Source organism: Amblyomma americanum, chromosome 8 (genome assembly GCF_052857255.1).
Source record: "Amblyomma americanum isolate KBUSLIRL-KWMA chromosome 8, ASM5285725v1, whole genome shotgun sequence".
NCBI classification, from domain to species: domain Eukaryota; kingdom Metazoa; phylum Arthropoda; class Arachnida; order Ixodida; family Ixodidae; genus Amblyomma; species Amblyomma americanum.
The window spans coordinates 84,592,497-84,605,341 of record NC_135504.1 but is presented as its reverse complement, the minus strand read 5'-3'; the positions used below and the strand labels follow the sequence as shown (position 1 = coordinate 84,605,341).

At 45.2% G+C, this 12,845-nt stretch overlaps 1 protein-coding gene across 1 annotated transcript; it reads right to left on the bottom strand.

Annotated features, from left to right (window-relative positions):
- Positions 1–292: 292 nt before the first annotated feature.
- LOC144102571 (uncharacterized) lies at positions 293–12,374 on the bottom strand. The gene is made up of 6 exons (XM_077635807.1): positions 12,114–12,374; positions 11,948–12,036; positions 9,363–9,573; positions 8,861–8,935; positions 2,752–2,810; positions 293–454 (listed from the first exon to the last, which is right to left on the bottom strand). Exons 1-6 carry the CDS (start codon positions 12,295–12,297, stop codon positions 293–295), a joined length of 780 nt encoding a protein of 259 aa, XP_077491933.1. The 5' UTR covers positions 12,298–12,374.
- Between the last annotated feature and the right edge of the window lie 471 nt (positions 12,375–12,845).

Here is a 12,845-nt window from a genome sequence, read left to right as displayed (position 1 = left end):
AGTTCGAATTATCCAAAAATTCAAATTATCGAGGTTCGAATTAACGAGCTTTCACTGTAAAGTCCTCTTTATAGTGTGAATTGGTTCTCATCAGTCTGACAACAATGACAGTAATGCAATTAATTATTTACAAACTCACAGAATCTCAAATGGGCCACATTCTAAAAACATTCACCACATTCACCAGTACGAGTGACTAAATGCATGCAGCTATGCAACAAGAACGAGTGGTTTACCTGACACTGAAGCCACCTTTAGAGGGGAAAGCGGCGGATGTATCTTCGTCATCCCCTTAGGCGTTATTTGACAGCGTGCCTGTGAGGCTCCTTTGGGCGAGGATTTCGCTGCCCCACAGGCACACTGCCAACTGTTTGCAGAATGTGGAATCACTGCCCAATGCCAGCAGGCGATTCCATGCAGCCACGGGCACATAACTTCCATGCCCAACATGAACCTGAAGATGAACACAGAGCACAGAGGGTGTTAATACTGTTTTAAATGCAGAACTCACCCGACATGAAATGCCAACATAAACATACTTGCTAGTGATCTGACTTCTGATTGAACATTCAAAGCCACTAAAAAATGTACATATTAAGGAACCAGTCTAAGATGCGTTTCCTGAGAAGCACTTTCACATTTTAATTTCCACTCAAAGTAACCAAGGCACATTGCAGAGTGGAGACAACAAATGTTTGGCTTGCATGTATTTTCTATCAAATGCTGCACACTAGTTGCTTCCAAAAGCATGATACATGCTGCAGTACTCATATGTGTATGGTAAAAAATGGTTTGGTTTGGTGTTATGGTGTTTGATGTCTGAAAGCAACTCAGGCTATAAGGAAAATCGTAGTGGAGAGCTTCGGAAATTTCTACCACCTGGGGTTCTTGTATATTCCATAATTACATCGGGACTGCAGAACAACCCGGACTAGCTTCATGGGCCCCAACAGTCAAGACCCACCGACTGTTACACTGCCTGCACTCATTACATGCGCTGTACCGGCACCTTTAAAATATTAACACACATAGCCAGTACTGCAATATTTATTATCAAGCTAGCAAGGGCGAAAACAGTTCTCAGGTCCAAGCGGGCACCGCACCTCGTGACTTGCAACCCTTTGGCAAAGAAGCCAGTCACAGCAAGAGGCGTAGAATTATGGCAAGTTAGTCAAGTTGGTATTTATTTGTGGTAAGCGAAGGTCTAAAAAATTAATATATAGCACAGCACCTGCTGTTTTACTTCTCTGCAGCTGTGTTCCATGCTGTTTACAATACAATGAAAGACTGGAAAAGCTTGCTCCGGTATGCTTGGAAACTTATCTGCTTTACAGGCCTTGTGACTTGCCTAAAACATGCTGTGAAGAACACTGGCAACTTAGTGGATGCACTAATATTTTGATTCAATTCAATTAAGATTGACACACTACGAAAAAACAGGACTCAATCATGTCTGAAGTTGCCACTGTTGTACAAAACACTTACATGTGGCACAGTGTAACTTAAGTGTTTCACCGTGGAAAATTACAGAAGTAGACACCAAATGACATTGAGTATCAAAAAACACATAGAAGCAAAACATTGGGTCTGTGCGTGGAATGCCATGAAATAATAAAAACAATAAACTCAAGAATAACATGGGGTACAATCACACATAATGACAAAGGAAAAACGACTGCAAAGGGGTGACGCAACTATCACTTGTTGATAATAAACCGGGTCTATTTTTCTAGGAGAGCCAGAGAAGGCTCACTTACATGGGTGTCAAGGCCAAGTGTGTGCATGTGTGCTGCTTCTAAAATCTCCCGCTCAATTCTAGACTTTCCCCCTCCTACGATATTGTTTGATTAGGCTTGGGGTAACAACCATTGCATTCCATGCAATGTCTGGGGAGATTAGCACCAATTTCACTCTTCAGAGAGCAGAAATGCTGCCACAGTCTATCATTGATACATTGGCCAGTTTGGCCAATGCAAACTCTGCCACACTGCAGTGGAAACTGGTACACCACTTCAGTGGTACAGGCGGCGCTGCACGGACCGTCCGCCACATGCTTGCAAAGTTGAGACAACTTGCAGGGGGCGGACGGAGAACACAAGACGGATTCCCTGTTAAGACGCCACCTTCTTCAGGTTATGTGCCATTTTATGCACATAGGGCATAACCTCTAGCTGGCCTTTGTCAAGGGGGCCGCTTGCTTCCGCCGGTGCGTCTTGTCTCGCAGCTTCTACATCAGCGATTCAGCCACTGCCTGGAGGAGGAGTGGTGGAAAGCTGTGGGACAAGATGCGCGGGCGGAAGCGAGCAGCCAGTGCAACTGCTCGTCACATGCTTTTGAGGATTTCTCGAAGCTTAAGTTCAGATTTCAAGATAGCACACAACACCATACACTCGTGTCGTCGTAGCCATATGTGTGCGAAACGCGATCAGCTGTTTGCTCTACAGCCTGCAGCCGCCCAATAACTTCACATCGTTTCTTCTGCTCCCAAGGAGCCAAAATCTACCGTACATGTGCAAGCAACAATACGCAGTAGCAAGCAAAGCAGCGTGCTTCCGTGATCCGTGGCCACCATCCCTTATGACTATGATGAACCTTCCTGTCTAGACTTTTCTAGCGGCCAGCAAGCTGCCCGAGCATGGTAAACAGAAGAGGTCCAGTGTCCACGGCCATTATGAAGTCTCAAGAAATGCTTTTTTTCTCACCTCTGACTAACACAGTACGTAAACAAAAAACTAGCGAAATACCACGCACCTCTCCAGCTTCATTTGTGATTCCCACTGTGTTGTCTACTTGTGCTGTAGGCCCTACAGCTGCAAAATAAGAGGAAAAACAAGAAAGACAGGTGGATAAAGTAAAAAGCAGCTTACAGTAGAAGTGCGAGAACTATCTGCCATCTATGAATCTTAGGTAAAGAATGACCAATTCTGCACGTATGACCATTAACCCACACAGCTTTCGCATTCATAGCATGTAAGGAATTAAGTGCCCTGGGTAGCTTTTTCTCAGTTTTTTTTTTCATTTTCATTGATTTTGAGTTTTTTTCCATTGATTTGAGGTAATAGATACTTAGCACCGTTTTTTTTTTACTCTTTCACCTCACACAATTTCAGACCTTTGCTTATGTTTGAAATCTCATCTGTGCTTAGGAACATAGCTGGCAGTTTTACCTTTGAAGACTAGAGCTACACCAAAATCGGAACAAAGATAACGCCTTTCAGTGGAGTGGTGGAAGTTTCAGCATCGCATGCATTCCATGAGTATATGCCAACGAGTCACAAGTGCTTTAAACAACAGATGCATGCTGCTTTCCATATCTTGGAATGCGAAAAGATCGACTCCTTCAGAATACACCACAAAAATCCCAAGATACCATAGTTCTCCAGTGCAGCAAGGCACTATTACTGAAGGCTATGGAGTAAATCATGTTTCTTGATGTAAATGTGCTCTAAGAAAAACCAGAAGCATGGCTTCACAAATACAAGGGCACAGTATTGAGATAGCCGCATGTAATGCAGCAGACAGGTACTGCAATTGCAGAGGAGGCCAACCTACAAGGCGGAAAGTGAGGTTGTAGACACCGCCCCAAGACAATTTTTTTCAGGAGTGAGCTTGACAACTGGCAGCCGACTGCCCAAGTTGGGTCAGATTACATTCGGCATAATAAATAAACCTGGGTTTTCACTTGCAAGGCATTGATAATGATGAAGTCAGTATTCAGCGCAGTAAAACAAAAGTTAAATGCCGGGAACACCATTAAAGAATTGCTATTCGCACAATGAAGAGCCCTCTTTCCAAGTTTCCTTCAGCTTGTGCAAGCAGAAACATACCTTTTGGCAGCCTTGCTTCGTCGGCGGGGTTCACGTCGGGAAATGGTGCAGGGTCCACTATTAACGAAATAAAAACGACCCTTTTGTGTCTTGCATCCAAAATTCCTGCCCAGAAAAATTTTTGAAACGAACGTAACACACCAGTCTCAACAACAGTGTTTTCCTTTTTATTGCCGCAAAATACCCTGAAATTAATTTATTTTTCCTTACTGCAGGCAAGGATCAGCCACAAGAAGCGACCATACGGCTGCTTGACAAGCTGGCTACCCCTTGACACGAAATATTCAGTGCCTTGCATGCGAATAATGGCACCACAAAAATGGTGTCACTATGAACACTAGCAAAGAATGTCTATCAATGTAGGCAGTACTTCTCATTATAAAGTACTATAACAATGGAAAGAAATGTGAACAACACGGCACATATGCGTTCCGCTGTTCGAATTTCTTTTGATCGCGCTTTTACCAAGGTGGTAAAAAAAAGATGTTAAAGTAATCCATGAATGCATTACAGACGACTCTCGTGTCCACTGAAGTGAAAGTAAGATGAAAAAAAAAAGCAAACAGTGGAGCACCCAGGCTCCGCTGTTCGCATTTCTATTCATTGTGCTTTTACCCAGGCTCCGCTCTGTTCGGATTTCTGTCCATAGCTCCTGCACATGCTATAATTGTAATCGCAATACCAGCTCCAGTTATAATTGACGCTTACTAATTATGAATGAGGGCAGTCCTGCCGTCAAAATGTGCATTAGCCCATTGTCACAGCGCCTCGGATAGGACAAACTGCAGCCATGCCTCAGTCAGACGAAACAAGGAGGCACTGGAATTCATCCTTTAGTTGAAGCAGTTGCGCGTCTTAGCAGAAGCACCCGGACACCGAAACACATCCCAGTCCCCTTCTTTTGAGAGGAGGTGCCCGCAAAACAAGGCGCTGCGTCAAGAAAAGCTACAAAAAAAGACTGCACTGAAAGTGCAACAGCATGCCAAACATTTACAAAGTTACATAGTGTGTACCATTACGGGGAAAAAGTAACAGACGCCATGTCTAAGTTCTGGCCCTTGCCACTGCACGGGAACGCCACCTGACGAAACACTTCTGGTGTCGAGACCGGCGCAGAGGGCCTGTTCCGACACCAGAAGTGCTTTTTCAGGTGACGCCCCTACGCACAGTGGCATGAGTCTAAACTTGGGGGGAGGGGGGGTTTGTTACTTTTGCACCCAATGATCCATATGTCCTACACGGGCAAACCGCCGATAATAGAATCCTGGGTCTAGTGGGTGCGATAAGTGAGCATCAGAGCAAGTGAAACTACTGCACACAGTCAGTGATCTACAGCTGCCAGCAAACTGAAAATTTCAATATGGTATGCCTCACCGGCTGAAGCTGTCATGTGCCTTGCGCTGGATTCCCAACCAGCTCACCAGCTTTTGCGCTGTTACCATGTCAATTGCATGCTGACAGCAGAGAATTCATGAAATGCTTCATGTCATAGGTGCTATGGCAGCTTTGTCATTGCATCATTACAACTTCTTTGACAACTGGAGACTAAGGCTGGTCTACTGTAGAGTCACAAAATAAAACTTAGAGTACCGACACTGTAGCATGGCGTTAAGCAGGGGCGGCCATTTTGGTGTTTATCATTGTTGTCAGATTGCCACTTCTGTGACCTCGCCGCTAACTTTAGCCCAACCATTTCATAAACAATGCTGCTAGTCACCCTGACGCTGCGGCGGGAATCGTGCGGCTTGGAACCGCTCAAATGCAAAGGGTACAGCAGTTACCAACAGTTTATGCTTTCATCGTGGGGAGACACTCCTTGCAGTATGAACTTAAATATTCCAGGTTATTGTTGATTATTCTGGGCAAATTTTTCTAGACTCTGCACAATCGGCATTGCGCTGTTCGTATGCTTTATTATATATATTGCGATCGCCTCCTCAGTAGAAGCTGTTGCTATAACACTTCATGCGTTGCCTTTTAAACTTGCTTTTATTTTGTAGGAGCTAATGTGTCAACACCGCGGGATAATTTCTAATGGCTCAATGTAGGCAGCGGTCGAGTGAAATGCTACTACGGGTGTCTTCGCAGTTACTGCAATCTTTTACAGGAGAAATATACGAGCGCTCTGGCTGAGCAATTCACGGTGATTAAGGCAAGGGTAACCCCGCTGGAGGTAAAATAATGCTGGGCGCACTGGCGACTGCTTCAAACAGCGGCTTAATCTTGAAGCTAACGGCAGCGAGCCATCTGCACGTGTATTCGCAACTTGTAGCCGGTGTAACTGGGTGGTCAGCACGCTTCCGGAGTACAGTAATCACTATAATTCTGTGAAACTTTGGGGGCTGGTTACAGAGAATGGCATAATCGTTACAGGGAATGGCATAATCGAAATCATTGCGGCTCACGAGTTGCAGCCATGCGCGTAGTCGAGCACCGTCCTTTTTCCCCAACGGGAAGCGCATGAAGCGTTTTCTGTCATTTTGCGAGTTGAAACAGCCAACAACGCAGCAAAACGGCATCCTCGTATGCTCTTGTGCAGCTGAAATGCTGCGAAGCGCGCGATCTCGTGGTCAATGCGCCGGCCACGGACAGCACTTGCAGCGTCGCAGCACTAGGACTACCACAGTTGGCCGACTGAAAACGCATAAGCCACAAAATGGCCACCCCCATGAACCATCGCAGTGTAAACAATTATCACGTGGCGCAAACTGACCAATGATCGTGGGAGCGGCACATAACAATAAGAGAAAAGAGTGCCGGTACTCTAACTTTTTATTTAGTGACTCTAGTCCACTGCATGCTGCATGCATCTAAGAACTCCTTCCTCATTCAATGGTCGACTTCATGCAAAATTCAACTGCGCAAAAACCCTTGACACTTCAGTGACTACCGTTCTTGTCGAAATCAATGAAAAAGATGAGCATTTCTGCCACTGCATGCTACCAGTAAGCTCTATCCACTAGACATGGCATATTGTTCATAACAAGAAGCCTAATCGGCAGTGCTGTAGTAATTAGCTCCCCATATGTAGTCATATTCATAAAGTGAGCTGGACTGTATAGCAGCATTATGTCACGAGAACTTAACTCTTTTGGGGACAGGTTTTGGGCTTTGATTGATCCGATCATTACAGTGTCTCGAATGAAATAATGTGCAAGCCACTCTACATAGAACAGCCCTGCTAACAATCCAGGCTCCGAATTTTTGCTCTAGTAGAAAGGCAGCAGTTTATGCTAATTTTGCATCAAGATGATAACACGGGAACATTTCAAGAATGTTAAAAGTTGGTACCAGCCAGCTGCGGCAAGGGCGACGAGGGCTTAGCCTGTGAAGCACTGCTGCCATGGGCACTCTGACTTTGATCCCAAGAAGCATGGCCGGGGACTGGAAATCAAATAAGCACATAAGATTTGACAAAACTTCCTATTCATACAGATACCAGTATAATACACTATCAACAAATTAAGCACACAGAGCAGCATTTACCATGTTCACTCAAAAGAAGAATACATTTAAAAAAATAGCTCAAAATTGGGAAGAGCATTCATTATGCACAACAAAATTTCAAAAAAATTTGCAACAGCAAAAACAAAAAATTTGGGGATTCTTCAGCTTCGTCGCCTTCAAGGGCATGATGTGGCAGTGTTTAATGGCTCCCATCAGACTCTTCTTGCAGATCCTCATTCGATGCATGATGTGGGAGTGTTTAATGGCTCCCATCAGACTCTTCTTGCAGATCCTCATTCGTGTACATGCACTTTGCTACTCTCGTAACCACTAATTCTTTAACTTGCTCCTCTATCTCACACACTCATAAGAATACAATCGTAGCCAGTCACATCATTTGCAGATTACCCGTCGATACAGAGCCCCGCTTTAACCAAGCCGTATGAATGTGCATGAATAGCCAAGGGGCAGAGTGTCTGACTCTGGATCCAAGAGTCCTGGATTCAATTTCCATCTCGCACCCTCATGTCAAAGGTGTTGCTCGAGTTGGCAGCTGTCGAATCAGTTATATCATGTGGTCTCGCGACGACACACAACCTGCTGACCAATCAGTGCCCTGCCATGCCACTTGTCAACTACTATGCTCATGATTTTTTTATCAGCATCATTTATAGAACAGCCAGAGCCCATAGGACAAAGAAACTACAAACAAACAAGACAAACATAGCCAAAGCAAAATGTCATGAATCTGAGGCAGTCTTCATGGGCCCATCAGGAAACTAGATCAGCATAACAAAAAAAAATAGTGACGAAACAAAACAGTGAAGGACGAGCAAGATTAAAAGCAGCAGCAGCAGCAGCAGTAGCAGCAAGAGGTCCACGAGAAGCTGTAGCGGCGCTGGTATCGACAGAGGCGCTGATGAAGACGAAGCTCAGAGCGCGACCTGACTCACGCACTACAGAACGCTTTCAGCAACAGGCCTGGCCAGCAACGTCAACAGCCCGCTCCGCCGGCTCACCATCCGCAGCTACCGGGACCCCAAATAAATGTGGATCACCTACCACAAAGGCATGTGTAGCAGATGGCAGCAGAAAGCCGGGTGAATGAGATTAGGAAGTTAGCAGGATAAGCTGGCCACAGCTGGCATTGGACAGGGACAGGGGGCATTGGACACTGGTGGCCTTTATCCTGAAGCAACTTAGTTTGGCAGATGGTGCACCTTTGTGTAAAATGTTTCCATTACAGTTCACATTGTTGTCTTTTACTAACAACTGCTTTTGCCTTGGTGTTCGATTTTGCTCTTGCCATTAACTTCAGTCTTTCTTCCTGCACTCTTCACCCTGTCTCGCACTCATTCTTTTCGACTGCTGTGGAATCAGACAATGGTTGGCTCACAGCGACCATGTTTTAGGTGTACTCCAAGGATAACATTTTGCTTCGGCTATTTTTGTTGTTTTTTGTTTACACAGTTGGTCACATGGGCACTGGCCAGTGTAAATGGCACTGTAATCTAGATTCAATAGCAAATGCTCAAACACCTGCTGACTCACTATGCCATTCTGCGTTGCAAAAGAGGTTTACGAACCTGCTGCTCTAGGTGGTCCTGGCTGCGCACGGTGAGAACTTGGCTGCCCATGGCCACATTCCAACACACAGGAATCTAAAGAGAAGTTACAAAGGGAAGCATCAAATTACTGAACCGACATGCCAGGTTCAGAACACTGAAGAGGTGATAACTTTTGAGTGCAGAAATTGTACAGAAATGCTCCGTTTTCTCATATTTACAAATTACAATGGTAGAATCTAGTGATAGTGCATAGCTGTCTTGATGCAACCAAAACACTGTGCTTGTGGTTTTAACATGCAGTTCTTGTACTGCGTAAATCCTACTAACAGTGAGCACCTGCTGCAGGAAGGCAGCCCACTTTCACTGTTACCCAAGTATATAGCTTCGCAAAAGCTGTCACTTCATGACCAACGGTGAAAGCCTATGTGAACTAGCAGAAAGAGGGCACCCTTTACAGCGTGGTGTAAAAAGCAATCTTGCTATAACAGGCAAGCATTTGGAGTCCAAATTATTCACATACCCATATTCAAAACTTTGGCACAGAGGGCCTTCTGCAGCTCCTTGTTAAGGCTCTCGAGCTCCTTCACCCGTGCCTCCAAGTCTGCAACCTTGGATTGAAGGCTTACAGCTTTGCTTGTGCCCTCAGTCCCCTCCATCTCACTTGTTTGTTCCATCAGCTCGTCCTCAGCACTTCTTTTTGCCAGGGCCCTAGCCTGAAAGTTCAGCTTGGACTGAAAAATAAAGAAGTGCTTAGTCAAATCCTCGGCCCTTTTCCAAATGAAGTGGATGTAAACTCTTTGCCAGCAGGATGAAATAGTGATCCATCAAAAGAATGATTTAGGCTTTATGGGGTTTAACATCCCAAAGCAACTCCTCTATTATTTCGTCTCCATCAAAATGCGATCGCAGCAGCGGCCGGGATCAATCCCGTGTCGTTCAGGTCAGCAGCCGAGCACTATAACCACTGGTCCTAAACCTTGTCCTAAGCATTCCAGCCCACGGAATGCCAACTACCAGGTCAAGGGACAGCTAGTAACCCGAGAAAACTGGTACAAAAATGAGACTTCAACAAAAACTTGCCTGATAAGACATCACATTAAAACGTGAATTGAAACCATAAAAATTAAAAGGATAGTTTCCCCTACTGTACAGGAGCCTTGTTCACAACTAAGTGATTAAAGCTGCATTGGATTTTAAAAAGAGGGTCGGGAAGCATATGTACACTGGGGGTTGACCTTAGTGGCTACAATTTAGGGCGTCATTAGTCATTTGCATAATTACAGTTCTAGGAAATAACTTTTTTTTAGCTGGCAGTATGCGCATCCCCTCCCCCCATCAAAAGTCGTAGGCAGATGACACAGTGTTTGGCAAAACTGCTGAAACACACCGTTTTGTTTTCAACGCCATTATGCTCTTTTTGGCGCATCACATTTCCACCTCGCTAAAGCAAACACAGCCGGTTGAGCAGAACACGATAGGGCAGACGGGCTCGTAGTGACGTACATATGAAGGCTATGTCATCAGCGTCATTTTAGTTGCATACACGCATCAAGCCAAGACCAACAGGAGGCGAGAGGGCACAGTGAAGGTAGCTAGATATAGAGATTGGGCGGCCCATAGAGCAGGGGCCGAATAGCACAGGGTAACAACTCGGATTTCACTGTTCACTTTGCTCGAGCGTTCCTTCCTGTTGGTCTTGCCGTACTTTTCCTTTACTGATCTCGAAGATAACAGAGCTTTACCTCATGGCTCCTATGTCGACTTCCCGAATCTCTGCTGACTCCCGCTATTCTCATTAGTCAACACTTTATGTTACGAAGCTGCTTTTGCAGGCAATTTAAAGGTTTACCAATGGGTGCCCCTATTTCTGACTGTCGCAAACCTTGGTAGACACAGTAAATCCTTCCCTTCAGCTTCCAGCATGCGAGAGAAAAAAATCCCTCGTGCCCTGTCAACAAGAAGAAATTCCTCCAAGCAAGAAATCTACTGAGCAAAGTGGAGTTTTGGGCCAGTTGGCAAGTCGTGATTTGCAGGTGGGCTTAGCGTGAGACAAACGAGGACAAGAGAGGGACAGAGGATGACCGCTAACTTGCAACTAAAAGAAAGAGAAGCAGAATTACGAGCTCAAGGAACTGAATGTGCATGCCCAGCTATCCACTCATTAAGACGGGGGGCTGGATAAAGGCAAACTGAACCAAGATAATCTGGGACTGAATGGCGACAAAAATGGCACAGAAAGAAACTGGAAGCGCCTCTTCCACCTTCAAGCAGCAATACCCAAGAAATTACTCGACATTTAGAAACAGATTCATTTCGCAACATGACAATAGACGCGTCACTCAGGTACTTATCACTTCCTAGCTCATGAATAAATGACGCCTCAAGAAGCTCCCCTGCTAGTTGTCCTTTAGAACGGCCAAGAACTTTTCTTTTTCCAAACAGTGGATGACATTTGCAGCTCAAATAATGCTTAGGAAGGTTGTTAGATTGAGACGATTTAAAAGAAGTAGCATGTTCCCTTAGGCGTTCACTGAGGCAGCGACCAGTCTGCCCTATTTAGACATGGCCACAGCTCAGAGGGACCTCGTAAACAACACCAACTTTGCACGCGACTAACTTGCAAGCCTGATGCTGCAAGCCAGTTTGTGATGACTTTGGCTCGACAGTGCACAAAGACTTGACAGTTTTCGAGGTGCCTTGAAAACAACGTCCACACAAAACTTGCTTGCTATCCTCAGTGGATAGCTGGGCGTGCATTAAGATCCTCGAGCTAGTAATTCTGCTTCCGTTTCTTTCAGTAGCAAGTTAGCGCTCGTCCTTTGTCCCTGCATTGTCCCGCGCTAAGCCCACCTGCAAATCAATAAATCTACTGGAACGACGTTTTTATTGCTGCCGTGTGACCGACAACACGTGAAAGCCGTGCAGCGGGCAAAACGTGGAACCTGTGCGTGAATCTCCTACGCTGATCACTAATCCAAAAAAAAGCAATATCAAGAACAGGGACACAGTACACATGTTGGTAAGTTCCTGGTTCAAAGATAATTGCGGTTAATGTGAACTAAGCGCATAATGTTCAGCAAGCACAGGAAAGCCAGTTGGACGCACCTTCTTCCGCGGCGGGCCATCCTTCGAGGAACACTTGCGCGAGGCCATACGCTTGTTTTGGCGCCACGTTTTCATTTCTTCTTCAGTCTCTGCAATTTTTGCCGCATTATTATAAGTGAACGCCAAAATCGTGTTCGGCAATGCCGGCGAGGATCCTAACTCTTACCTGTCATATGGACAATGGTGGCCTTATAAAATCCGCCCCGGGTGGTGGTGTTGCCCGCCCAAAACACATCATAAGGCTTCCCCCTCTCGAAGTCGTCGATATCATGCGGTGCAAAATTTCGAACGTCGGCGTCCGATACCACGTAGCGTTTGTCTTCGCCTTCGTACTGGACAAGCACGAACATTTTCTTGCCCCAACAGAGTTAGCAACGCGAGCACATAAGAGCACACCAGAGCTCACCTTCACACTACGCTAGGCTTAAACATCTGCCGCGAATTCTACGAAACGGTATGGCTACGCCTAGTCGTGGCCGGAAACCAAATAACTTCGTATATGTCGGAAACGAAACCGCACCACTTTTCCTTGTAAACAAGCAATTATCTGGCATGTTGATTTCTGTTTAATTTGTTTTTTTATTACAAATGTCCGCGACAAGCAGCATGTGAAAATAAAATATATCCTAGTACTCATGTGCATATACACGTGAATATGTAGTGAAAAAAAAAATAACGGGTGGAGAACAGATACTTCATACCGAGTACTGGTAGGACCAAAAAGCCCGAGAGTGGCTCTTAAGGAAAGAGAATTATTAAACGCGAACTTGCAATTGAAGTACAAAGTGCGCAGAAAATATATTGAGGGGCCCTGTATATTCGACTCTATATTAGGCCGATAGATTTTTTTTTTAATCACAAGATATAGAACTCTTAGGTCGGCTTAGATTCCACGTGA

What these genes read in the sequence shown, in the direction of transcription:
- LOC144102571 (XM_077635807.1), bottom strand. Translation starts at nt 12,297, where the DNA reads ATGTTCGTGCTTGTCCAGTACGAAGGCGAAGACAAACGCTACGTGGTA. An exon ending in CACCATTGTCCATATGACAG is followed by an intron (nt 12,037 to 12,113) that starts GTAAGAGTTAGG and finishes CAAAAATTGCAG; the next exon opens with AGACTGAAGAAGAAATGAAA. An exon ending in TGCCAAAGTTTTGAATATGG is followed by an intron (nt 8,936 to 9,362) that starts GTATGTGAATAA and finishes ACTTCTCTTTAG; the next exon opens with ATTCCTGTGTGTTGGAATGT.